This window comes from Colias philodice, chromosome 8, assembly GCF_061535455.1.
Source record: "Colias philodice isolate Cphi_HAF_F1 chromosome 8, ilColPhil1 Martin Lab GWU primary, whole genome shotgun sequence".
Classification (NCBI taxonomy): domain Eukaryota; kingdom Metazoa; phylum Arthropoda; class Insecta; order Lepidoptera; family Pieridae; genus Colias; species Colias philodice.
Window position 1 is genome coordinate 2,731,449 of NC_143093.1, and position 26,148 is coordinate 2,757,596.

The following is a 26,148-nucleotide window of genomic DNA, read 5'->3' on the forward strand; positions in this document are numbered from 1 at the left end:
CCCATAATCCCATATAATAGTATTACATTGAAGAAAATTAAATAAACCTTTTAATAAACCTTTTAATAGATAGTGCAAGTTGCATCAACAAAGCGAAATGTGAATTATAACTTAAGTACCTCTACTTAAATTATAATTCACATTTCGCTTATTATTATTTCATGCTTTGTACATAATTGTTATGTATGGATGAATCGTCGCTGCAGTTTTAATCCAAGAAGCCTATGTTATAATGGAATCCAACTGTCATTCACGGCTTAGAAACCTCATGCGTTGAGTTTACTATTGCTGTAATTATGCATAAATATGATTCCATAGTCACTAATTTATTACTTGTGATTAACAGACCAAGCCCTGTGCTTAAATTAAAATTATAGAGCTTGAGCAAAACACCTGAAATATAAAACTACTTTGAGATTTCGTCACTATAACTAACACTAACTGTAATTAATGTTTCTTGAGTTTAAATAACTGTTGACTAATTAAACATAATTGTATTGAAATAATAAAAGTCTTACCAAATTACAAGTGACTTAATACAATGATGAAGTAATATCAGATTTCGGTATCTATTGGTAAAGTATTGTACATTTTCTGTTGATTTACGGAAGGTGTATACTGTCTAAGGTCGTACAAGGCTCGTTAAATCGTTTATGGACACTAGGTGAGGAGCTACGACGGTGTAAATCCAATGTTTACGATGTTAGCGAATCAATCATCCAAATTGTGCCCATAAAGTTCTATGAGGTGAGGTAAATTGCTATTGCTCTTGCTTCTTTTGGTAAATATAAAGATTCGTTGAGATTCTCAAATTGCAAGGGAATTTTCAATATCTCGCACCTGATGTTATTCTAAATCTTTCATCTTAGGTTTTAAGAAGGAAATGCAATGTACTGTACATGAAACAAATACCCATGTTTTTAAACTACCATCGCAAACTGTGTAGGTATTGAAAAGTAAAGCCAATTGCCACTATCGGATTGAGTTTCATATTATAACAAAAGCCACCCAATCAGTAATCTAAACACGAAAAAATTTATTATTAAAAAGGTACTTACAATATTAATTTTATATTATACGATGGCAGCCCTTATCACACTTGTTTACTCATGATAAATTTTCCGATAGCGATACCGTTATCGGCCCTCAAATCGTTTTTAGGGTACACATACTTGGAAAAACTATTCACGGATTTTTATAAAATAAGTCATGGTTATTTTAAGATATGATACGATCAAACTCCACCTTTCTGTATATGTAAATTTTATATTTGAAAAGAAAAGGGAATGTAATTTACTAGAAGTTTTCGAAGAATTTGGGTTCAATTTATACTTTTAATCAAATTTCTGCTTGCAAAAGTTTTTGTTTGAAAAAAGTTGCAAATCGCTAAAAGTTTCTTCGCAAGATGGGATCACTTCGTGATCAGCTTCAAAAGCGTTGCATATTGTATAAAGTATTATTTATTCATAAATTGTGAGGTATTTCACCTGAGCAGGAATGTCTGAGGCTCGTCCCGATTCCAAAGGTCGTACAGGACAAGCAGGTATCTTGTATACGGCCGCCTGTATCCTGAACTCATTATGTTAGTGGCCGCTTGTCTGGGGAACTCTGCCGTCCTTTAACTAGAAAGCCGTTAAGCCCACGAAGTGAGTTTCGAGTAAATGGCAAAAAACACGGAAATCGTTATTTCTTAAAAATTATGACACTTATAATAATTATTGTAAGATACATCGATCGAAATTTAATTATATTATATATAAATAATAGTTTTTACCCAGAAACTGTTATAATTTATTTTTAAATTCAATTTTTCTCGTTTAGTTCAGCATATAATCTGAAAATTTTAACTATTTACTGGACAAGACGGCCGTTAACATACCATAGCGACTTTTTAGCTAAGTAATTTAGTATTTTTATTTTCATTTTGGGATTTTTTTTTATTTAGTAATAAAATGCTTACCTAAAACGTCGTTAAGCTACTATAACTACTTTTAAGCTATGACTTTCGCTTTAATTTAAATTTCAAAAACTTTATAATCAACGGTTAAGGGCTTTTAGATGCGTTTGTACTATGATTCTATATAGTTGTACTAAATTTTAATCTTACTAATGTTAAAAATTTGCTGCTGTCTTAGGCTTTGCTCTCGGGAATTACATCCTCTAGGTCAACCAATGGAAAGGAAAAGGATCAAAAGCTTTTAGGTTTAAGTATTAAGGACTTAAACACTATCTAAATTAATGGTTCTTGCGTCTGTTTGTGAGTAACAAGTATTGTAACTCTTTTACTAAATGACTCTTTTAAGTTGTTGATAAAATTAACCTTTATTTCTTGTCATGTTCACGTTTATTTCATTACAGAGGCTCATTAAGGGGTTAAGATTATAGATAAATCTTCTCGCTTTTCTTTTTGGAACCGTATTTTCATTTAGAATTGCAATTATAACATTATTTTATAAATACTCTTCTGCGAAGCCATCATACGAGTCACGGATATGTGAGTAGGTACATATAGAACCACAAACAATGTAAAAATAAATCGTTTCCTGAAAAAAAATTAAGACATGTGCATGAGGTTTTTGAAAAAAACACCCTGGTTTCAATAGGGCTTCAAGCTCTTACATGTGGGATGCTCTTAATAAATAATGTAGAACCGCTTATCAAATGATTAGAAGACTCTTTCATCCACATTTAGAAAATATAATATACCAGAATAATATGTGGAAAATAGCAGGAGGTAGAAAACTTTTTATTTGCTACCATGTAAAAAAATACAAATCTTAAAAATCTAATATAAAGAAAAGAAAAAATAGCAATAGTGGCAAAATGGTCTCCCCGTCAGTGGGTCAAAGGTAGTGTACTCATAACAATTTTTGTATCACCATCTCTAGTACATTGCTTGACAGTCGATTACTAATTCCACCCAAGGGGTAAATTACATAATTAATAAATAGTTTTAAAAATTAAATAGTATAGACTGCCTATGTCCTCTTTCTCGGTTACAGATACAAATCAGAGTCTAAACAAAAAAGTACGATTGAAAGTTCGCAATGTCGTAACCATTATATACCAAAATTTTCGTAACTTTGACTTGTTATATTTTCCGTAATTTAGCTGCTAGATTGTTTAAAACTTAGTAAACTTGATCAGAAATAATACGTCTTGTAAAAGAAAATCAAAAGCAATCGGTACTCTGCTTGGGGGCGACATTATTTCATCATCACTCTCATCCCCAAAACTGATGCATCACCAGAATCGGATAACTGCCTTTTAGCTAAAAAATGAGGGTTAGCTGCTTTGTAGCTAAGCAAAAAAGTGTTATTAGAATTTGTCCTAAATAAAATTACTTAACTAAAAAAGCGTTAAGGGCGAGTAACTGCAAATAAGGTAAGGATTTCCATTGGAATAGTTATATGAAAGCTTATCATAAAGCAGTTATAGTCCTTTTGCGTCTCTATAGTCAAGTATAATCTGATAACGTACTTTTAGTCAAGTAAAAAGCTAAAAAATAATTATTAAATCTGGCGGTTAAGGTACTTTAAAGGAAATTTAACGAAGTAGTGTTGGTTAGACGCTTTCAAGTTATGGAATCGCTGAAAATTGTGTTATTTAACGGCTTACAATATTTTTATATCTCTATAACTATTAATGCTAGAGAAATGATTCTTAGACAGAAAGATAGAGAATTTTGAACTCTGTCACCCTACATTTAAAACTGAAAATTGACCATTTGTTGGTTAACGGCTTTTTAGTTAAAGGACGGCAGAACTGTAGACTATTCATTGGTTGATTACGCTTGAGCCAAGTATGTATACTTGTATTTGGTAAAGAGCTACTAGGCTAGTAGTATTCCGTGGTCTTGTAGATTTTTAAGATGCCTCAATAGATTGAGGCATGAGTCTATATTTTTGGTCGTAGAAGCTACTGTACAAAAATTCTTTCCATATTCACTACAATTGATAAATTGTAGATGACGTAGGAATCATTAAATATGAATGAATGACTCATTTACATTTTTAAATTAACGAGTACGAAGTAAGTATGTATCTACCTATGTACTTACATAAACTTTGGAATTTCAACCATATTCCCCGGTATCTTTAATATTATTGGCATTTATGACTCAGAGTTATAATTATAATTCTGAAATCTTTAACTTTTCGCATTTACCAGATACTGTCGATGCACATTTCCTTAAAATATTAACAGAATGTTCCCTTTCGAAATTACAAGCATTGCATAATTTGAAACGCGCAGAAATGTTTGTACGACTTCTAGCCAAGCGCGTCGTAACGCGTTCGCCATCTACTCCGCATGCATAGTCCGTTCATTATGAATTGCGACTTGGTTTTTTATCTAAAACACAATACATACTTGCGGTAACAGAAACCACAAGCCAAGCTACGGATTCTCAATGACAACCGCGTGTCGTTCCGCCGCCCGGTGTCGAGAATACGCCGCTCGCTGTGCTCCGTTTCCTACATTACATAAATCGATTGCTTATTCAAAATCGATTTTCTCTTTTGTATCGAGTGATGTGGAAATATGAGACATCATTATTACTCTGGTGTCTTTTAATAAGAGTAATGTGAGTTACATAAATCACTTGATTATGCACAATCGATTTTCACTTTTATAGCGTGTGGAAGTATTGGACTTCAATCATACACTTAATATAAATCAGTTCTAAAGGAAAGTTATTTTCGTATCAATCGATTTTCATTCGATTCGAATCGAAATTATAGTACCAATATACTTAGGTATGTCCGTGAAGACAGAATCGACATTATTCCGTCGCATTATTAATTCGACATAATTGATAATGCAAATCTTGGGATAGCGCTGTAAATATACTCATGTCGTGAATTATATAGATGTAGTATTTCTATTAGATAAATTTTACTATTAGTATTAGGTACTATAAATATATAGGTTTATTTCAGCTGTCTAATCTTTCGTGGTGCATTATACGAGATCGTGTTGTACATTTAATTGATATTCCTAATTAATTTGATAATGAGAAAGAAAAGAGATGGCTCAAGACTTCTTACTTCTCAACAATGAATATCTGTAAAGCTATACAATACACGTATGTCGAATGCATAATCAAAGCTGAATTTAAGTACAGTTTAAAACTGGTTTGACTATCGTATATCGTCATTACAGCAAACATGCAAAGCGCCAGGTCAGGCGATAGCCTCTCATCGATTGTCTAAGCTATATTTAAAGAAAACATTATATCGTCTACATGTTTCATACCTCGAATTATATGAATGCCTTTGATATTTGTTTCTAACACAATTGAAAATGGTCTAAAGTGAGGAATGAACACTGAATTACTGGTTGGTTATGTTAACACCGACCAGTGAACGAGACGATCAAATAAGGTTGATAGCAACTGCTTTGTTGGATTTAGGTTTTAACACAATGAATAAAGCTTTATAACAAAACACGAATCACCAACAGATGCATAAAACATTAAATTATGTAAACCTTTTACAATCTATAGACTAGAGTAGATAATTATTGAAACAAAAAAAATCGCAGTCGGATGAAACCCATTAGAAAAGGAGGGGAATATGATAAAAATGTAAGGAAAAATAAATTACGGTCAATCCGAGTTCGGGAAGTGGGAGGGGGGAGCTTTTAAGAGAAAAAAATGGTCTCTCTCGATTTCCGACAAAACTTCAAGTCCTACGGAAAAAAGTTCAATGGCAAAGTTGTAGGTAATAAAAGGATCTACAACTGTTGTATTAACAATTTTATCACATAACCTCAAAATTTAGGTGAAAAATTCAAAAAACTAAGTTTTTGGTTTTTTATTTTTATCTACTTCAAAATTTATTGTTTTTCTACGAAATTTGGTGAAAACTTACTTTATTATGTCCCAAATACACTGTAATTTATTTGATTGAAAATATTTATTTTTTCGCCTTATTTTGAATTAATACCAAAAAAACAACCTAATTTTTAATCGAAAAGTCACCCGTAAAAATATCAGTTTTTTTCAAAAACTTGGAGTGCCTTTTATTCATTAAAATCTCTACTTTCATATGGTGTAAAAAAAATAAACACCACCATAGTAAATGTTCTCAGGAAATGCATACAAACAGTGTGAAAATTAGCTTTTACTAAATCAGGCACACTTCTCGAACTACCTGAAATGTTTTTATCGACATCATTTTGCTTTTGAATATGCTGTAAAATATTAAACTTAGAACAGATAATTATTTTTCTTTTGAAATATTACCGAAAAGCCGATACAAGAGAAGATATAGAGTTCGAGAAGTGTGCCTGATTTAGTAAAAGCTCATTATCACACTGTTTGTATGCATTTCCTGAGAACATTTACTATAGTGGTGTTTATTTTTTTTTATACCATATGAAAGTAGAGATTTCAATGAATAAAAGGCACCCCCAGTTTTTGAAAAAAGCTGATATTTTGACGGGTGACTTTTCGATTGAAAATTAGGTTGTTTTTTTGGTATTAATTCAAAATAAGGCGAAAAAATAAATATTTTCAATCAAATAAATTACAGTGTATTTGGGACATAATAAAGTAAGTTTCCACCAAATTTCGTAGAAAAACAATAAATTTTGAAGTAGATAAAAATAAAATACCAAAAACTTGGTTTTTTGAATTTTTCACCTAAATTTTGAAGTTATGTGAAAAAATTGTGAATACAAAAGTTGTAGAACTTTTAATTACCTACAACTTTGCCATTGAACTTTTTTCTGTAGGACTTGTAGTGTTGTCGGAAATCGAGAGAAACCATTTCTTTCTCTTAAAAGCTCCCCCCTCCCACTTCCCGAACTCGGATTGACCGTAATTTATTTTTCCTTTTATTTTCATCATATTCCCCTCCTTTTAGCTTAACCCTTTAATGGGTTTCATCCGACTGCGATTTTTTTTATCTTTTCATTATTTTTAAAGGCTTCTACCCCAGTCTACTACTAATACATTAACAAATGTGTACATATAGATTTTTATCCGCACAGGAATGTGAACGGCACTTCACATCGTAGGTACGTGAGATGCGAAACGCGGTCTAAAAGTAAAGGTTGTCTCGAGTCTCGTCAAAGGGATTAAGGTTCACGATGCGTTCGGTATAATGAGATGGAGGTTTGATCCAACGGTACTCCGGCTGCTGGCGACGGCCTCAAACATTCCATTGTTTCGACGCTTCAATGAATGCTTGGCTTTGAGCGTGTTTACAGTTTTTGTGTTTGCTTGTTATTGTTTAATTTTGATAATAATGATGTTTTTGGATATTATTTATCAAGCATAGATTTTTATTAGTAGGTAGTTATAAATATGCAATTATCAACCTTAAATTCCACCTCATTATATTATATGAAAGGATTTTTGGAAGGAATACTTCTAAAATTATTTTCCCGGTTTAGAAATGCCCTTATAAGTCACAACAAACCAAATCACATTTTAATGCATATTCAAAGCAACGACAATATACTGTCTGATAGCTATAGTAATTTTCTTGCAATTAAGAGAAATTGTCTGTCAAGTTCATTATACGAAAAGAACATGCCAAATTGGTATTTAACAGGCATGGTGACTCATGCGCATGCCTTCACAATCGGGCGCGTGCCTCGCACTATTTACGAACATAATATCTATGACGTTTATTACTAAGCCTTACATTGACAATTTTAAATAAACAAACCAGTATTTACTCGTATATTTGCCCTGTCAACCCGTCAATGTATTATATTTAATGTTGATATCATATTAAAACACATGGTGTAAATAATGCTAATTAATTCAAGTGGATGAATCACGAACCTGATTTATTATTAAGGGTGCGTATAAAGCAAAATTACCAATCTTCTATTAGATGATACGTGTAATATTCAAGACCAAATCTAAAAAATAAAATATATATCAAACTAGATGATATGTTCAACGATTCTGTTTAATCAAAAACATAAAATATTAAAATTTACTCGATAAAAAAAAATCACCAAGTTAGCTCTAATTTTCACACTTTTACGTTTTCTACTTGACTTATTATGATTTTTTTTTCATAAACAATTATATTAAAACATTTGCAAGATATTTGTCAGAGCATTTTGTGTAATTACTTTTAGTTTTGGTTTTATCTGCGATAAACCACTTTTGGCGCTCTTTTTTTCTCGAGATAAACGTTTGGTTTTGTCACGATAAAAGTGGTTTATCGCAGATAAAACCAAAACTAAAAGTAATTACACAAAATGCTCTGACAAATAAACTTTCCTCTATAGCTTTGTAAACTTTACTATGAAAGCTAATGTGTGTTGTCAGTGACATTTTCTTTAACCACGTAACTACGATGATCAGATTAATGTGATTTTCTCAAAAGTAGCTGCGCCACGCTGCTTACTATAAGTAGATGATTGACAGATGCAACTTTTTATGGCGGAATTACGCGCGGCCAAGTCGCGGGCTGAAAGCTAGTTTTATTATATAAATAGTGTTGATATCCAACATCGTAACCATAATAGTGTCCCTCAGCAATGTTCTCACGGTGATATTACCGGTTTATTAGTTTTTATACAACGTTAAATCGTTTACTTAATTGGTGCTAGGTCGTTAGACAACATCAACATTTATAAACATTCATAGTATACGTAAGGGACATCTTTTCTGACTTACTTATATAAAAATGCATCCTTAGAAAAATGTTCTTATATGAAACAATTTAAAAATTGCTTTCTCGTTTTATTTTAGTGCTGGAGAATAAAAAAATTTTCTATCTAAACTTTTTTAACTAGGTATTCGATAAGTAAATGACTTCCTAGCATATCTAATTCAATTGATTAAATAACAAAAAAGATGACTGTAAAAAATGCAATATTTTATTATTTTATATTCAACTATTATTTTCCAGTATTATTTACGTTTCACAACGATTTCCCCGTGATTATATTTCATCTTGATTTTTCCGCAGCAAAAGAATATCTCAATCAATGCCTTCACACAATCACGAATACCTAACTGGCGCCAGATTGGCTATACCTAATGCAAATGCAGTGTAATTTTCTACCTAGTTTGATTTATTGCTTACATTGCCGTTTTTATGTAATGGCCAGTTATGAGTGACTCAGCGCCCGCAATGTACTATGAATAGTGCGTACAATCGTTGTGTCAATAACCAAGAGGAAATTGCCATGGGCGTAGCCACGGTGGGGCAGGGTGGGGCACTTGCCCCACCCTGGCTCTGACCTGGAAGGTACCTAACCAAATCTAAAAAACGTAATTATCTAGGTACTGACTACAAAACTTAATATCCGTTAAAAAATTCTCACTCGAAAGTTGTCAGGCGACACAAAAAAAAATGCGATCTAAACAAAAAGCTTGCGCTTCTATGTTACATGATTTAAACCACTTTTGGTGCCAGAAAAAGTAGTGTAGTACTGTTACCCCATTCAAAGCTGTTTTTATTTAGCCAAATTCGCACTAAACCCATCCAATTTCACTTTTGTTTTAGGATAAGTTACTGACCATAAAAGCACAAAATGCTGACAGATCCAGGTGGAGCTACGCTCGCAATCTGACATAAAAGTTTTTGGCCGATATCTCGGAAACTATCCATTTTAAGGCAAAAAATATTGGGAATTTTTTTTAGGTAGTAAAATTTTACATCTTTTATACCTTGTAAACTTTTTGTAAAACTTTCCGTTTACGATTTATGGCCTACTATAGCTTTCCGCCCGAGGCTTCGCCCGCGTTTTCAAAAAAAAACCCGTTCCCGTAGGTTTCCGGGATAAAACCTATCCTATGTCCTTTCTCGGGTATCAAAATATTTCTATACCAAATTTCATGCAAATTGGTTCAGTAGTTAAGGCGTGATTGAGTAACAGACAGACAGACAGAGTTACTTTCGCATTTATAATATTAGTATGGATTTAATGAGTCGGTTAATCATCTTTGGCAAGTAACTCTTTAAATATTGGATTAAACAATGAAATGCATAGGCATTAATATATTATACATATTATGCATTATCCATTTATTAAGATTACTTTATTTGAAACTTTTTTTTCTAATGCTTTTTGAGTTATTTAACGTTTGGCGATAAATAGTAAATTTCAAGTTACCTATATACAGTATGTTTCGTATATATTTCGTACAACTAAATAATACTGAGTAGTTATTTTATATTCGGATGCAAGAATAAAATTAAGGAAAATATTTTAAAAAATGTATTAAAAATTTTCTATAAGTAAAAAAAAATCAAAAATTTTGCCGTTTCGGAAACGGTGAAAATCCACTTGCATTGGAAATTTCTTCTTCGTTTTTATTACATCCGTAAAAAAACTTGGCCTGCCACGTCACCCGCCGAGCGGTGGCATTTCTACATTATACGTGGAACAACTAAAAAATATGGGCACTAGAAAAAAAATTTCAAACAAAACTTGTAGAGAATAAAGTGACCTAAAAACTATGTACATACATGCATTTTATTCATTAATCCAATATTTTAACGATCAACCGGTTCATCAAATAGGCCATAAACCGTAAATAGTAAGTTTTTACAAAAAAATTTACATGGTATAAAATATGCGAAATTTTACTTTCTACAATAAAGTCTAAGCAACTTTTGCCCTAAAGTGGATAGTTTTCGAGATATCGGTCAAAAACTATAAGATTGCGAGCAAAGCTCCACCTGGATCTGTCTGCATTTTGTGTTTTTATGGTCAATAAGTGACCATTAACCTAAAACAAACATGAAATCGGAAGTGCAAGGTTTTGCTTTATTTACTGAGTTATTTAAAATGGTTTATTTTTCTATTTACATAGACCTATATTTTATGGTAAAAAGGAATCATATTATTGTATTAGACAGATAAACTATATAATATAGGGTCCAGGGATGAAATTTGCAACATAAACGGCTGTAGTTATCTTTTGTTTGTTTTGATTTATTCATTATTATTTCAGCTTGCCACGCGTTCTTGAAAAAAAAGGTATTTTTAGACAGACAGACAGACGCACAAAAAAGTCTGTCTGTCGGTGTAAACACTCTTTTTCTCAGGAACGCGTAGAGTTATCAAGCTGAAATTTATATGTCTACGGTCTCTTAAAGCTGTGAAAAAATCAAACTTATAAGCCAACGCAATCAAAAGATACAGCCATTTTATGCTGCAAATTATCGCAAATTTCGACATTCGCAAGGGAATCAAAACCTACATTGTACTTCCCGTGAACACAGAGTCTTGAAATTTGGTTAAAAGCAATGTCTTATAGCACAGTTAAGGACAAATTGCTAAAACATACATTTTAGAGTTACAACATAATAAAAAGTAGGTTCGTTCGGAGCCCTCGGTGCGCGACCCCGACTCGCACTTGGCTGATTTTTTTTGGCCCCACCCTGTGCCCATGGCTAGCTACGCCCATGGAAATTGCTGTGATTGGTCCCCGTATATGGCTCGGATTGTGTATGTGCTGGTTTATCTGACATTAGAGGATAAGTGCTGGCGCCAATGATAGTTACCGTGGGATTATTTAAAGAAGTGTTAGAATAAAAATGTATATTTATCTAATAAGAAACACGATGAGAACATTGCGGACGTGATTGCTATTTAACCAAACATGCAACCAAAATCATATCAAAAAGCATTTACTTTGCATGTGCTAACCAAGTGTACTCAAGTGTAACTACATAATATAATAACTTATTAATAAAGGCACCAATCTGTGTAATATTTTAGTTTTTTGTTCAAGATAGTAAAAAGCAGGAAAATTTTAATTGTTCTGAATAAAATGCAGTTAAGTTTTATGTTCCCAAAGTTTCAAATGAACTGAACAAAAAGGACTTTAAAAGACGATTTTTTTAATCACACATCGCACACGAGAGATTAGCAATACATTCGCAGTTTGTACACTCAAATAATACGTCTAATCTCGAATCAGCATAGCATTGACGGTATATCACGTCCGATGCGCTGTGCGCAGCCATCACAATAGGCTGGTGGCCGGAAGTCGCGCAGGAAGCCCTGTCACACCTCGCGCGTGATGACTGCGAATGGCCATATGAGTGGGTTATACGTAAAATTATATGGAATGGTAGATTTTTAGCTGGTAGATTCTTTGCTTTTTAGCTAGTTTGGCCTGGGCAGAACTCGAACAGAAGAGTACGAGTCTTCAAGAATTTTAAAAATTACAAGCAGACAATTTGTACTTTAAAGATTCGCCATGTCACAAAAAATTCTCAATATTCAGTACTTTTATTAAATTTTTAGTAAGTACCAAATGCCAAACAAAAAATGTAACGAGTGTTCCCTCTGAAGCCTCATAAGTCCCCTAATTGGGCTCGTATTTCGTATAAAATGTAGGGAGGAAAACGAGCCGACAAAATAAAAGCAATCCTTGTTTACTTTTATTTTTCACGTCGTTTTTCTTAACATCCCCTTTTAATGTTATGATGTTACAAAATTTGGTTTGATATCCCTTTTATAGAAGGTATTTTATTTTGCTTTAAAGTAAATATTACGTATTGATTCATCACTTTAGCATGTCGCATAACATGTCCAGTTTCATAAGAAATCTAAATGAAGGCAAACGATATTCGGAACGTCAAACACACGTAGCCTCCGCGAGACCTTGAATAGCCTACACATCGAGCAATAAACAAATTAAACAAGAGTAATTCCTCGCAATAACCGGACAATTGTTAGCATAATATAGTGATGTCATCTGGCAAGGAAAGTATAGTTGTGACTTGTTATATAGCTGCTTGTAGCAGTGACATCACGCGCCGTGGGCGACGGAGCGGTGCAATTTACGAGAATTCGCTATTATAATGGGCACTATTAAATGATGTAATCGTGATAGGTGAACTGCTTCTGCTGTCCGTCGCTGGGCGTATTTGTGGCTAGTGACGTCACAGCGATGCTATCGAATTTTGTTCGCCCTTAGGGAAATGTTACACGCGTTTGTAATGTGGATAGTTCAGGAATGACTGTTATTTTTAAGAATAGTTAATAGTTATGGTGTTAATGCGAAAATAGATGGCAATGATGTTATTTAAAAATTTTGATATTGATGAGAATTTTCATAAAAATAATACAAAATCCAAACCAATGTTAAACTCATTCAGATAGAGTAAAAATAAATGTTTTCAAATAAAATATGAAAAAACATCTAACATAATTTAAATCACACCTAGTTCGCACGCAGTACGCACTGCATGCACTCACACTTCATTATCATAATGACACAATAATGAATTGATGCGAATTTATTCTGCATTCGGGATTAACATTTGCACACAACAAAATAACCACTGCCACGGTTATTGCACTTATTCACGCTAAACATGACACATTGTTTATAATTAAATCACTGGCTAATGCTAATAGTGCCCGGATGACGCGTAAATACTTCGTAAATATAATTGACGGTCAGCAGACAGCAACATTGATTAAATTCTATATGAATATGAATGAACGTGATTATTTGCATTTATCTCATTATGTTATATGTTAGCGGGGCTCGTGTGAATTTGTTTACGTGATGGAAGTAAATGACAGATTATATAGCGTATTTTATTTGCTCAACCAACCGTAAAATTGTGGGTTGTAAATCCTGGCTGGAAACACTAAAACTTATTTGTTGGGGTAGGTTATTAATTGAATGTGACAAGAGGTGATTAAGTAGCCTCATTATTTCTAGTTTTAGACAAGCAAAATTTATAGAAACCTAAAAAAACTTTCCAATATGTATTCATAAAACAGTCACCTCAATAAAATTAATATAGGTTCTCTACAATTCATAAAAACGATTCAACATACTAAATTCGCTGTTTCGTGTTTTTTTATCTATGTTTAGAGTCAGCTTTTCCGGTCACAAAAATGTTTTACGTTAATAACCAGGTGAAACTCGCACGCTAATCTAAATCATCAAAGTATATGTTTTAAATTTTTAATTATAAGTCCATCATAATAAAGGTGTCCGAAGTAGACCGAAAAAAGTTACCGAGCCAGTTCTTTATAGACCTCGTTTGTTACTAGACCACTAAGATGTAACTCAGTTTTGTAGAAATTTCTGTATTTCAATATTATGGTCGTTTTTAGAAGTTTCAATAATATGGTAAGAAGTTTTTTTGTGTACCGTTATAGGGAATTGGAACTGTTTCATTGGATGTGACTGTGATCTTAGTGACGATGTGTGGCAAAGTGTTTATTTTTAAGTGTGATTTTTGTATTTTCTTACTGTTATAACAATTAAATGACATTTACTGTATGCGATAATTATTCCCAGCATGTAAAATAGGTTCGTTAGGTTCGTATTAAAGGAATGAGATTTGTATGTTTGCGTTTTGCACAGAACTTTTTGATTAACTGTATGCTGCTGTTTAAGTTGTTTGGTAAGGTAATTAATTATTTTAACAGTCGATTTTACGATCAACACTGAGTAGAGCGGTAGTTTTGTATTCTTCATTCATCTAAAATAGTTTATGCAAGTGCAAGCGAATTTGACCCCTGAGTTCATGAACTCATTGTTTGTATTGGTATCGAAATCGTTTGCACGTTTCTTTGGATGAAATAACGGTTTAACCGGTACGTTTTGTGGAGATCTTTCTTTACAGAATGTTTATGGAATTGGTGATAGTTGTTGTTGAATAAGTTGTACGTTTCTTATAATACATACATATGTACTTGAATTATTAATTTATTATAGCTGGTATATTTTAAAGAATTTGTGAAAAAGTGAATTAAATCCAATTAAAAATAGTGAATTCAAATATCTAATTATCACCTTTATAAGGTATTTCTTTCTTGTGAATTGTTTTTATTTATCTCGTGGAATTCGTTTCAGTTCCGTATGCATGATTAAATTGATATACACGGTGAATTGTGATAAGCATAGCAATTTAGCGACTAATGTATAGCCTTTAGAATAACTTAAATAGGTAACAATTTGTGACATACTTTTTCTTACTTTTGGTTTCCTGCGCTTTTGACAGCTGATAAATCGACTCTATTGTTTCAAGTACAGTTAGAAATAAGAAATTGATACCTTTTTTTTTTTTTTTTTTTTTTTTTTATAGTGGGGAAATCTTCCAAAGATACCCACGGCCCCCGGGGAAGGAGCCGTGGGTTATGTCGGATTCTTACCGACTAAAACCCCACTGTGTTCCGTCGAGCCGCTTTAATGATGGGGCCGCGGGTATTTGTTGGAATTCTTCCGCGACCAAGAAATTGATACCTACCTATATGGTAGTTGTATGGTTACATGACATACATCGGCACAGTGGGCCGCTATTAGCTTCTAATTTATTCTTTTGTAATCCATTGTTACATACCAAAACTACTTTCACGATAGAACCAGCTAAACATATGTTATTAAGGTTGATCGCAATCAAAATACACTTAAATCGTTGTATGGATCAAGATTTTCTCTGATTTAAGGAAGATCATACTGTAATGTATACTTAGACAATTGTTTTGTGCATAATTTGGAAATAAAAAGCAGTAGGTATGTTAATTTATCTTTCGGACTCCGTGTTTTAGTTTAACAGATAGATCAAATAAAATGATTAAATATAGAATTATTTCGTAATAGGTATGCTTTGAAGAAATAAATGGTACCGAATGAGGTAATTAAGTTGGAAAGGTTCAGTGCGGTCATCTCAAATTATGATAAAGAAAGCTCGTTAACATTCATTTATTGTTACACATGGGTTTAACGTGCGGCCTAGTATTGCGGGAATTTAGAATTAAGATAAACCTATCGGTATTAGTTGTTATTGAATTATATTCGAAGATCGTTTTTGTTTTGCTTTTCTTCCATAAATATTATCTTAGGGGCCGTTAAATATGCCATTGTTGTCTGTTGAGACTGGGCGTCTTTGTTGCAAGTTTGTGCTTCCGTTTAACATTCATTTGAAACTATTATCTACAGTCTAAAACATGAAATATTTGTCCACCTGGTTCAACGTGTTAATCTCAGGAACTGCGGTCTCCAATTAATGTTAAATACCACTTTTAAAGAACTATAGTTTAGCCAGTACATCGCTTTACGTCCTGTGGATGAAGAATCAATAAAATATGTATATTGAAACTTAAGCAGAAAAGATCGCGTCTTGTCTCGTCTCCTATTTTAACTATTCTTCGTACAAAAACCGCCAAACTCAACCGTGTACATATTACATGCAAGCGAGTACATCAGATTCCCGGAATGCCTCGGAGACGACACGTAACGTCACACAAAAGAGCACATACATGCATTCCCACGGAGGTTGTGTTCGTTCCACTTAGCTATGGGATGACATAACACTTTCATTGTATTGTAGTATTGACGAGCTGTTTTTGCTGATGTTGCGAAGGACGTTTTGTTGTTATGCTCGACATAGATAGACTAATTATGCTCGAAGTAGGTACGAATGTATTTACAAGCAAAGCACTGATTCAGTTGATACTGACTAAACTGAATTACGTAGGTACTGCAGACAGTTGTTCTCGAGAAATGTTGATTTATTTGCTACGACTCTGATAAATTTAAATTTTATTATCTAAAAGTGCCAACTAATATTTTGGCCAAAATAAATATTGTAAGGCTTCCAGGAAACTGGAATTTAAACGGTCGGTTTAAGACTGCATTCACGGGCGAAAGCGAAAGTGCATTTATTACGAAAATCCGTAATCCCTGGCGATTGTCCAAGTAGTTAGTAATGTTGGTAATTGAATCTGTCTGCAGAATAACTCGCGCTCGACGCCCGCGCCGCGACAATTAGGTGTCTAGATTACATTTTAATGTGTTTGTTTTTAATCCTATTTCTCTATTATAGTTCTAATTTTAAACCATGTTTAATGAAATCGTTGTTGTCTGCATAAAACTGTCAAAGTTGTAACTTTTGTAAGGCATAAATAAAATGAAGTTAAAAAAAATACTGTCAAGAAATTATAAGAATTCTCTTGTCCGAAGGATAAAGGCTTAACCTACATCCGCAGCACACTCTTCACACACAGAAATGCTTATTATTAAAACAATAACAGTAATAATGAATAGCGGTGAATGTTTACAAAAACTCTTCCGCCGCTGACTTTGTTAACACTCTATTTACATTGTGTGTGCTAATGGATGTCTTGAAACGATGACGTTTTGTTTTATTACTCATTTGTAACTGTCAGACAAATTATCGCTTTCATAGTAACTCATTCAATCATTTAGTGATAAGTTGTAGGAACCTGTTTGTAGCTATATAATGCCATACATCAAATTAAATTAGAAGCTTCTAAATCCTTGAACGCTACAAACACTTGATATAATTTAAGCAAATATAAACTAAACAATGCTTTGATTGTCAATGCACAAATACCTACCATATGAATATCCTAACCTTCTTGTTTTAAAACTTTGTTATTGCCCCAGTGATAGCAGTAGATACTACTTTACAATTTAGGTATTGGGATCAGTTACGTACAGCTCACAAAAAAGCACGATATTATTCACAAGCCGTAATTACGTGAATATACTGCAGACAACAATGGTCAAAAAGTGTTATACCCATATACAGGATTTGATTATTATTCTCATGTGGTACAGCGTAAGATATGCTTGAGTCATAGGTATATACCTACTATAGGTGGTTATATGCATCGTGTATTGCTTTACAAGTATCAAATTAGCAACAATCCTCAACATTTATCATTCAATTACGCCAATATTACTATTCATTATCAGTTAGTATTGTACTATAAGTACTTTATTTATTTGTGTTATATTAATTTTCTAGTTGCGAATCGTAGTATGAGCCAATGTTATCAGATATTTTAAGGTGTGGTTTTTTATGATTCATGTATTGGGAATTCTTATTTTGTTTATCTAAATTCGGAATGTATTTTTTCCATAGATATTACTTGTTCAATTATAGGTATACAAAAAATATGTTAATAAGTAGGTACTGCTCTAAATAACCTAAACGATGTAGTTATATAGTACGTTAAAGTTATCTTCTACAGTAATTCCTGTACTGGCTCTGATAAGCTTTATATAATTTTCCACCCAAGCGATATCATATTATTATGAAATATATTTTATAATATTTTATGTATTATTTAATTTTCTTTGCAGACAGTACAACACGGCTTTCCACACAGAGCGTCAGCGCTCGCCTGGGACCCTCTCCTCAGGCTATCCGCTATCGGTACGGCAACGGGCGCGATCAAAGTGTACGGCCGGCCAGGTGTCGAGCTGTACGGTCAGCACACAAACCCAGATGCGGCGGTCACGCAGATACATTTTATACCCGGTAAGATCTACAAAATTCATAATAAAATGAAGAGTTGATCAGGCCGTACGGTCAGTACACAAACTCCCAGAAAAAGAACAAAATAATTTATGGTAAATGTGTAAATTCTATGTAAATTTTTGGCACGATTTAATGCTAAAATGTTGACTTGTCATAAGTTTATTTTTAGTAGCAATAGTTTAAGCTAAATTCAACATATTTACAGGCACTGGCCGTTTAATATCACTATGTGACGACAATAGTCTCCATTTATGGGAGATCACGGAAAAATCACTGGTAGAACTCAAGAACCACGCGTTCGAAGGCAAGAACAAAAAGATTTCAGCACTATGTATGGAATCATCTGGAAAGAACCTCCTGCTCGGTACAGAGGGGGGAAACATTTACACATTGGACGCCAACACATTCACAATGAGCGAGGATGTCATATATCAGGATGTTGTTATGCAAAAGTGAGTTTTTAATTATTATAATAATATGTAAATAGTTTTTTTAGAGATGGTAAAACTGTTGCAAAAAGCACCAATAAATGGATGGCAAAGATTGACTTGTCCCTTTGAAATTAACTAAAGTAGTTCAATGATAATTATGACAATTGCAATTTAACTATCCACTATAGACGAAACTAATAATTTCAACTTAATTGTTCCATTTCTCTAATTTCATACATCAAATTTCCAGCTGCCCAGAAGATTTCAAAGTGAATCCCGGTGCGGTGGAATCGATATGCGAACACCCAAAAGTCCCCACTCGGATCCTGATAGGATATAACCGTGGGCTCGTAGTTCTATGGGACAGACAGACGACCACGCCCACGCACACGTTTGTGTCCAATCAGCAACTGGAGAGCCTTTGTTGGAACGATGAAGGTATTGTTATCGGTCCTATTTTATGTAGTGCAACGCACTAGCGTTGTGAAGTAAATAAAATTGGAAAAGTAGGAGCAGCTTCTTGTTGATTTGGTTAGATTTCGACTTATTTTTCGGATGATAAAGCAAACAAATAAGTAAACTGAACCAATTATTTAATAAAAATAGTAAATTGAAATTATAAACTACCTCTGGATCAAATTCATCGGGATATTCAGATACCTGACGCCGTAAATATAATTGAATAAATTACCAATTATTACCGTGCAAAGTTATCTTTGTAAAAGAGGACATTTTAATAAACACTATGTGCCTTACACCTTTTATATAAAACACATCTTCACATTGCAGGCGAACACTTCACCTCATCTCACAACGACGGTTCCTTCGTAACATGGGAAGTGGCCGGTGCATCGTCAGACAGACCTCTAAAAGAACCCGTCACTCCATACGGGCCGTACCCGTGTAAAGCGATCACTAAGATACTGAACAGGACTAGTGTGGACGGCGAGGAGGTCACTATATATGCAGGTAAGCTTTATTATTGGCTTAGCTATTTTAAGTTTTTAATAGAGATAAAACTTCCTCTCACAACGGCGGTTCCAATGCTCAATGCAAAGAAGGAATGAAAGCATAAAAATTGTTTTTGATGTTCACCTAATTTAGAACCAAGTACACTGAATTAGATTAGATTTAAATGTTATTTTGATTCAGTAAGTTTAGAAGAATTTGATATTTTTTTAATGTTTATAATAATTATGTATCTTATTTCTTTTACAGGTGGCATGCCGCGAGCGTCGTATTCCGACAAATACACCGTCACAGTACAACAGGGTGAAAAGCATGTTGCCTTCGATTTTACAAGTCGAGTAAGTTTATTTTATATATCTACAAAATTATTAATTAACTAACCATTTATTCTACTCTTCAATATTCTTAAGTTACATATGTATTTTTAAGTGAAAACTTCTTTAGCGGCGTTGGGTATAAAATCTTAAACTCGCGTCAGGACACGTGGCCTGATCGAAAAAGCGTAAGACGGATGTTTTTTTTTCTTTTAGCCCTTATATTCCATGCGTAAGACCATGGACTAATAGAATCTAAAGAGGACTGATGATTGTCATACTAGAGATCGTACCCCGTAATTTCAGCTTATTGCTAGATGGCGCTCTCATTTGAGCTTATTATTTAATTTGCAGTTTTAAAAGCGCCACCTAGTGACCAATTTTAGAACTAAGGAAACAGCAAACTATCGATTTTCAATTATTACATCTAGAGGGCGTTGTTTTAAAAACTCCGGTGTTTTTGAATTATTATTTTAGTTTTTAGGGAGCATCTAAGGAAGTGAGTACCTCTATTACGATTTCGACACCCACTACAAACATTCGACATAGTGATCAGAGTAGTGTATATAATATAATTATATTATATATATTCTATATTTTCTGTTAAAAAAATGTCTATATCTTTTTTCTTCTTAAGTATTCCCTTGTAAACAGTATTATTTATATGACCATAAAATACGGGAAAAGAAAAAAAAATGTGGATGTACAGCGATGATTTGAACCAGCATCTATCGATTTTAAAGTACGAGACTCAGTCAACACAGCTACAGGCACTTATACGTCTTACATTGAAATTTATGCTCTAATTGTTCGAGTATTTCTTTGATAAATACAGTTCATAGCAACGCGGTGGTGGAGCATCTTAAGGAAGTGAGTACCTTTAATAAGATTTCGACACCCACTACAAACATTCAACATAGTGATCAGAGTAGTGTATATTATATAATTATATTCTTTATTTTCTGTTAAAAAAAATATGTCTTTTCTTTTTTCTTCTTAAGTATTCTCTTGTAAACAGTATTATTTATATGACCCTTAAAATACGGGAAAAGAAAAAAAAATGTGGATGAACAGCGATGATTTGAACCAGCATCTATCGATTTTAAAGTACGAGACTCAGTCAACACAGCTACCGGCACTTATACGTCTTATATTGAAAGGAGATTGCCCAAGTGACTATGGCACTTGGTATCGCAATCAAACTTATTGTGTCAAGATGAAATATAGCTCAATTTAAAGCTTGATGTTAGTACTTTTAGAAACGATTAAAGTTTTTATGTAAATAAGCCGCAGTTCACGACAATAAAAATAAAACAATAGTTTTATTCAACGCTTCAAAAAAATACTTTATCGAGTTTATACTAACGATGAACGTTAAGTTTTACATTTATTACATAGGTAATATTTTAATTTACAAGACAAATGTGAAAAGTAAATCGTAATAAACATTATAATTCAAAATAAATAACGTCGAACAATGTGTCGAACACATTCATTCAACTATGACATATGACGCAGGACGCTTGCAAGAGAGATAGATATAATGTGTCAAAACAGAAACTTTTACTTTTATTTCTATTTATTCGGTATAATTACGACTTAATAGTGATAAATATGATCATTATAAATACAAATAGGAATTAACAATATCACGAACACGTGACACAACTAGTATTTTACCGATTCCATACGTGGTCATACATGTTTCAAAAGAATAACTTTTACTATTATTTCAATTTATCCGGTATAATTAAGACTTAATATTGATACATATGATCATTATAAATACAAATAGGAATTAACAATATCACGAATACGTGGCACAACTAAAATTTTACCGATACCACCCGTGGTCATTCTCCTTTATGCTCTAATTGTTCGAGTATTTCTTTGATAAATACAGTTCATAGCAACGCGGTGGTGGAGCATCATAGAGTAACTTATATAGGATTGTGGAGCATCTTAAGGAAGAGAGTACCTTTAATAAGATTTCGACACCCACTACAAACATTCGACATAGTGATCAGAGTAGTGTATATCTTTATAATATAAAAATGAATCCCAAAATGTGTTGGTAAGCGCATAACTTGAGAACGGATTAACCGATTTCGTTAATTCTTTTTTTATAATATTCCTTGAAGTTCGAGGATGGTTCTTATGTAGAGAAAACGTAAACATGTACCACGGGCGAAGCCGGGGCGGACCGCTAGTTATAATATAAAAATGAATCCCAAAATGTGTTGGTAAGCGCATAACTTGAGAACGGATTAACCGATTTCGTTAATTCTTTTTTTATAATATTCCTTGAAGTTCGAGGATGGTTCTTATGTAGAGAAAACGTGAATATGTACCACGGGCGAAGCCGGGGCGGACTGCTAGTCTTATATATAAAAATGAATCGCAAAATGTGTTGGTAAGCGCATAACTCGAGAACGGCTGAACCGATTTCGATAATTCTTTTTTTATTATATTCCTTGAAGTACGAGGATGGTTTTTATGCAGAGAAAACGTAAATATGTACCACGGGCGAAGCCGGGGCGGACCGCTAGTAATATATATTATTTAAATTCTTTATTTTCTGTTAAAAAAAATGTCTATATCTTTTTTCTTCTTAATTATTCCCTTGTAAACAGTATTATTTATATGACCATAAAATACGGGAAAGGAAAAAAAAAAGATGTACGGCAATGATTTGAACCAGCATCTATCGGTTTTTAAGTACGAGACTCATCAATACAGCTACGGGCACCTATACATCTTACGTAGAAATTTATGCTCTATAGTCCGTTCGCGTTAAGAAAATAGTGAGTCATCAGTGCAACTACAGGATGAGGGTCTATTCACAGTGGAGAAAAAGTACAAACATTTTTTTAAACATTAAATTATTATTAATGGAAAAAAAAAATGTCTTAAAATTACTTAAATCACTATTCAGTATCGCTAGATTCTTCAGTTACATTTATTATGAAATAATTTTGTTCTTTTTCGTTTTTTAGTTGCATTAAAATCACACAATTTAAAGTACTTATAAACATTGTAAATTATGCGTCTCTCTCCGCTATGGATTATTGATCCACTTTTATTCCTTCGAATTGGTGAAGTATTCATTTTCAAAATTTATTGTTGAACGAGTCACGCAAAATACACAACCGTTTTGTTCGAAGGTCAGATTTCAACTGGTCACTGTGAACTCGACTTTCTAATTTGGGGCGTGGCCAGGCCGGCGGACAACGATGACTCACTATTTTCTTAACGCGAACGGACTATAATTGTTCGAGTAATTCTTTGACAAAAACAGTTCATAGCAACGTGGTCCATGGTCTTAGATCATTAAGTAATGGATGGAGTACGCTGGCAAATGTTCTAACTAAACTTTCTGCTGATTTTGGTGCGGGGAAGGTAACTCACACTATTGAAACACAATCACACATTCACAAAAATAATTTGTGTCACGAAAGTCGTAAAAATTTATGACCTTTTAAGCGACGAGTTTTTAAATTCAACTCTATCCCTAAGTTCATAAAGATTAAATTTGTATTTCATTCCAAGTTGTCTCGTGGGGAGTGCGGTTCAATATCGCGTTCTAAATTCAACTTTATAACTTAGATCATAAAGATTAAATTTGTATTTCTTTAATGCCTCAGCCCCCGGAATCACAGACACAATAGAAAATCTATTGTGTCGTGGCCCGTGGGCCGTGGTCCGATCGGGCCGCTCGGTGGTCAAGGGGCTAAAAGATAGACTCGTAAGGAATGCGGTTCATTATCGGGTTTTAAATTCAACTTTATCTCTTAGTTCATAAAGATTAAATTTGTATATTTTCTTTCCATGATAGTCTCGTGGGGCCGCATCAATGATCGAGTAAACGACTCGATTATTTGTCTTGATCATATCGCTAAACGATACATCGACGATTATTAGAAATTGCATTTAATTAGAAATGTACGTTAAAAAAATATACACAAATGAAAGGTTATTCCATCTTTTTTAATATTCGACATGTTTGAATTGCTTCTGCAAGGCTTGACAGTGCAAAACGGCATTTTTAGCGGAGCACTCGCAGACGTCCTTTCGATGTTTTAGCCTAGGAAAACGCAGAGTGTTTGTAATCGATTACGCAAGTAGTTTTTATGAAAGCATAAGATTTTTCGATTCGAATAATCTTATACCTCGACAAAAGGGGAAACACCTGCGAGTGTTATCGATTACTTAATGATCTAAGTCCATGGTGGTCACGAAGTCACTCTCGAACAGCGATGAACGAAGTGACAAAAATAGGCGGTCCATCCTAAGGAGCGCTGGTGCAGTGAACTCCCATAAATAATAATAATAAAGTTGTGCTCATTCATTTAACAATTAATATATCTTTAATTTAAATTAAATTTATCGTATACCTAAACTCCAATACGAATATCAAATGCCTAAATACGGAATCCAATAAGAGGTTAAGAGAAATTTTCAGTCCTTCGCGAAACAAAAGATCACGTAAATATAGCGCAATCCATTTTATAGATCATCTTCATACTTGATAGTATTATTTTTTTATATTTTTATTGAAATTGATTCCAGAAGATAACTTTAAAAATTCATTTTGTTACTTTTATTAGTGATCCATTGAAATGTTACATTTTTTAGCCCTAACCTTGCATTTTTTAGAGGACGCAATTTTGTTTTTTTGATGTGTAGGGGGGGTCAGTGTGAAGCTAAAACCAAGTTTGTGGGGTCGCCACCCTTGTCCCACGGCCGCCATCTTGAAAATAGCGGTTGAAATGGTATTTACGATATATCTCTTAAACTATTTAACTGATAAAAAATATCGTTAACATTATTTGTTGCAAATCGAAATATTCCAATTATTTGTAACTAGCGGTCCGCCCCGGCTTCGCCCGTGGTACATATTTACGTTTTCTCTACATAAAAACTATCCTCGTACTTCAAGGAATATAATAAAAAAAGAATTATCGAAATCGGTTCAGCCGTTCTCGAGTTATGCGCTTACCAACACATTTTGCGATTCATTTTTATATATAAAGATTTAAGATATTACTTTGTTCTCATGCTTTGAGTTAAAATTGTACCGTAAAATAGCGTTTTTTGTTAAAAATCTGTAATAGCACCCTTATTGTGGTGCTTTTTTTTTGTAATGAATTTACTACTTACGCTACTGTATTTTCTTTGTTTTAGACTTTAGTTCAATACTTAATTAAACACCCATACAATTTTGTCACGAGTCGCCTCTGGTCAAACTAACCGTTATTAGTGTTACGTTTACTCAAAATACAAAAATGAAGAAAGTATTATTTTACGCTTATTAAATCTTTAAAACTAAAACAAAATGATGTGGAGGTAGGGAGGTGGATTTCCTCAATCGAAAAAGGGAGAGACTAGTCTACTCGACCGGCCGGCCGTAAAGGCCCCGATTATTAATGGCGGAAAGTTGTATATATGCTCTGTAACGAAAACATTTCGCTTGCGCGATTCAGAGCAAAAAATAACATTTAAATAAAAATATTTTTTTGCGTATTATATTTTACGTTATAGTTTACGTTTTTTGCGTATTATATTTTACGTCAAGATACTATTTGGCACATTGATTTTTTTTGTAGCGACATCTCTTAGCTTCATTAAACCGACTTAATGCTCTAAGGCGACATCTAGTTCTTAAACGTATAAAAAAGCTTATAAAAATGCCAAATGCTACTGTGAGTGACATCTATCGACAAAATTGGGAACTGAGAAACGAGTTACGTTTTTTACTATGGCGATTGTAAGTCTTCTTGAGTGTATTAGTCTATGGTAAGACGGATACCATTCCAAAATATCAAACATGCTGAACGTTAATAATCAAGTTTTCACTTCTGCCGGCACTCCCGGAGTGCAACCCGTCTTTTTTTTTCCATGAACATTACTCAAAGTCAAACATTTATTTATTCAATTAGACTTGTTCTATAAGCATTTTTGAATCGTAATAACATATTTTTAACAAGAACATAATTTTAATTTAATTCATATATTTCTCTTACCCAGGTGATAGATTTCTTCACAACAACACCAGTGCCGCCGGACGGCGCGCCACTGCAAGAGGAGCGACCGCCCACGCCCGCCGCGCTGCAGTTACAGAGCGTCAATCAAGTTGCCGCCGCACTTGTGAGTTAAAACTCACTTTAAGCAAATACTTTTACT

At 33.4% G+C, this 26,148-nt stretch overlaps 1 protein-coding gene across 3 annotated transcripts in view; it reads left to right on the forward strand.

The window, feature by feature from the left end:
• The window catches only part of l(2)gl (LLGL domain-containing protein l(2)gl), a 68,023-nt gene that overhangs the window by 19,315 nt on the left and 22,560 nt on the right, over positions 1-26,148 (forward strand). For all 3 annotated transcript variants that reach the window (XM_089697985.1, XM_089697986.1, XM_089697984.1), the window contains exons 3-8: positions 18,074-18,251; positions 18,457-18,703; positions 18,933-19,120; positions 19,472-19,651; positions 19,901-19,989; positions 25,993-26,112. In XM_089697985.1, the coding sequence (XP_089554111.1) occupies positions 18,074-18,251; positions 18,457-18,703; positions 18,933-19,120; positions 19,472-19,651; positions 19,901-19,989; positions 25,993-26,112 (1,002 nt within the window). The remainder of the gene's footprint in view (positions 1-18,073; positions 18,252-18,456; positions 18,704-18,932; positions 19,121-19,471; positions 19,652-19,900; positions 19,990-25,992; positions 26,113-26,148) is intronic.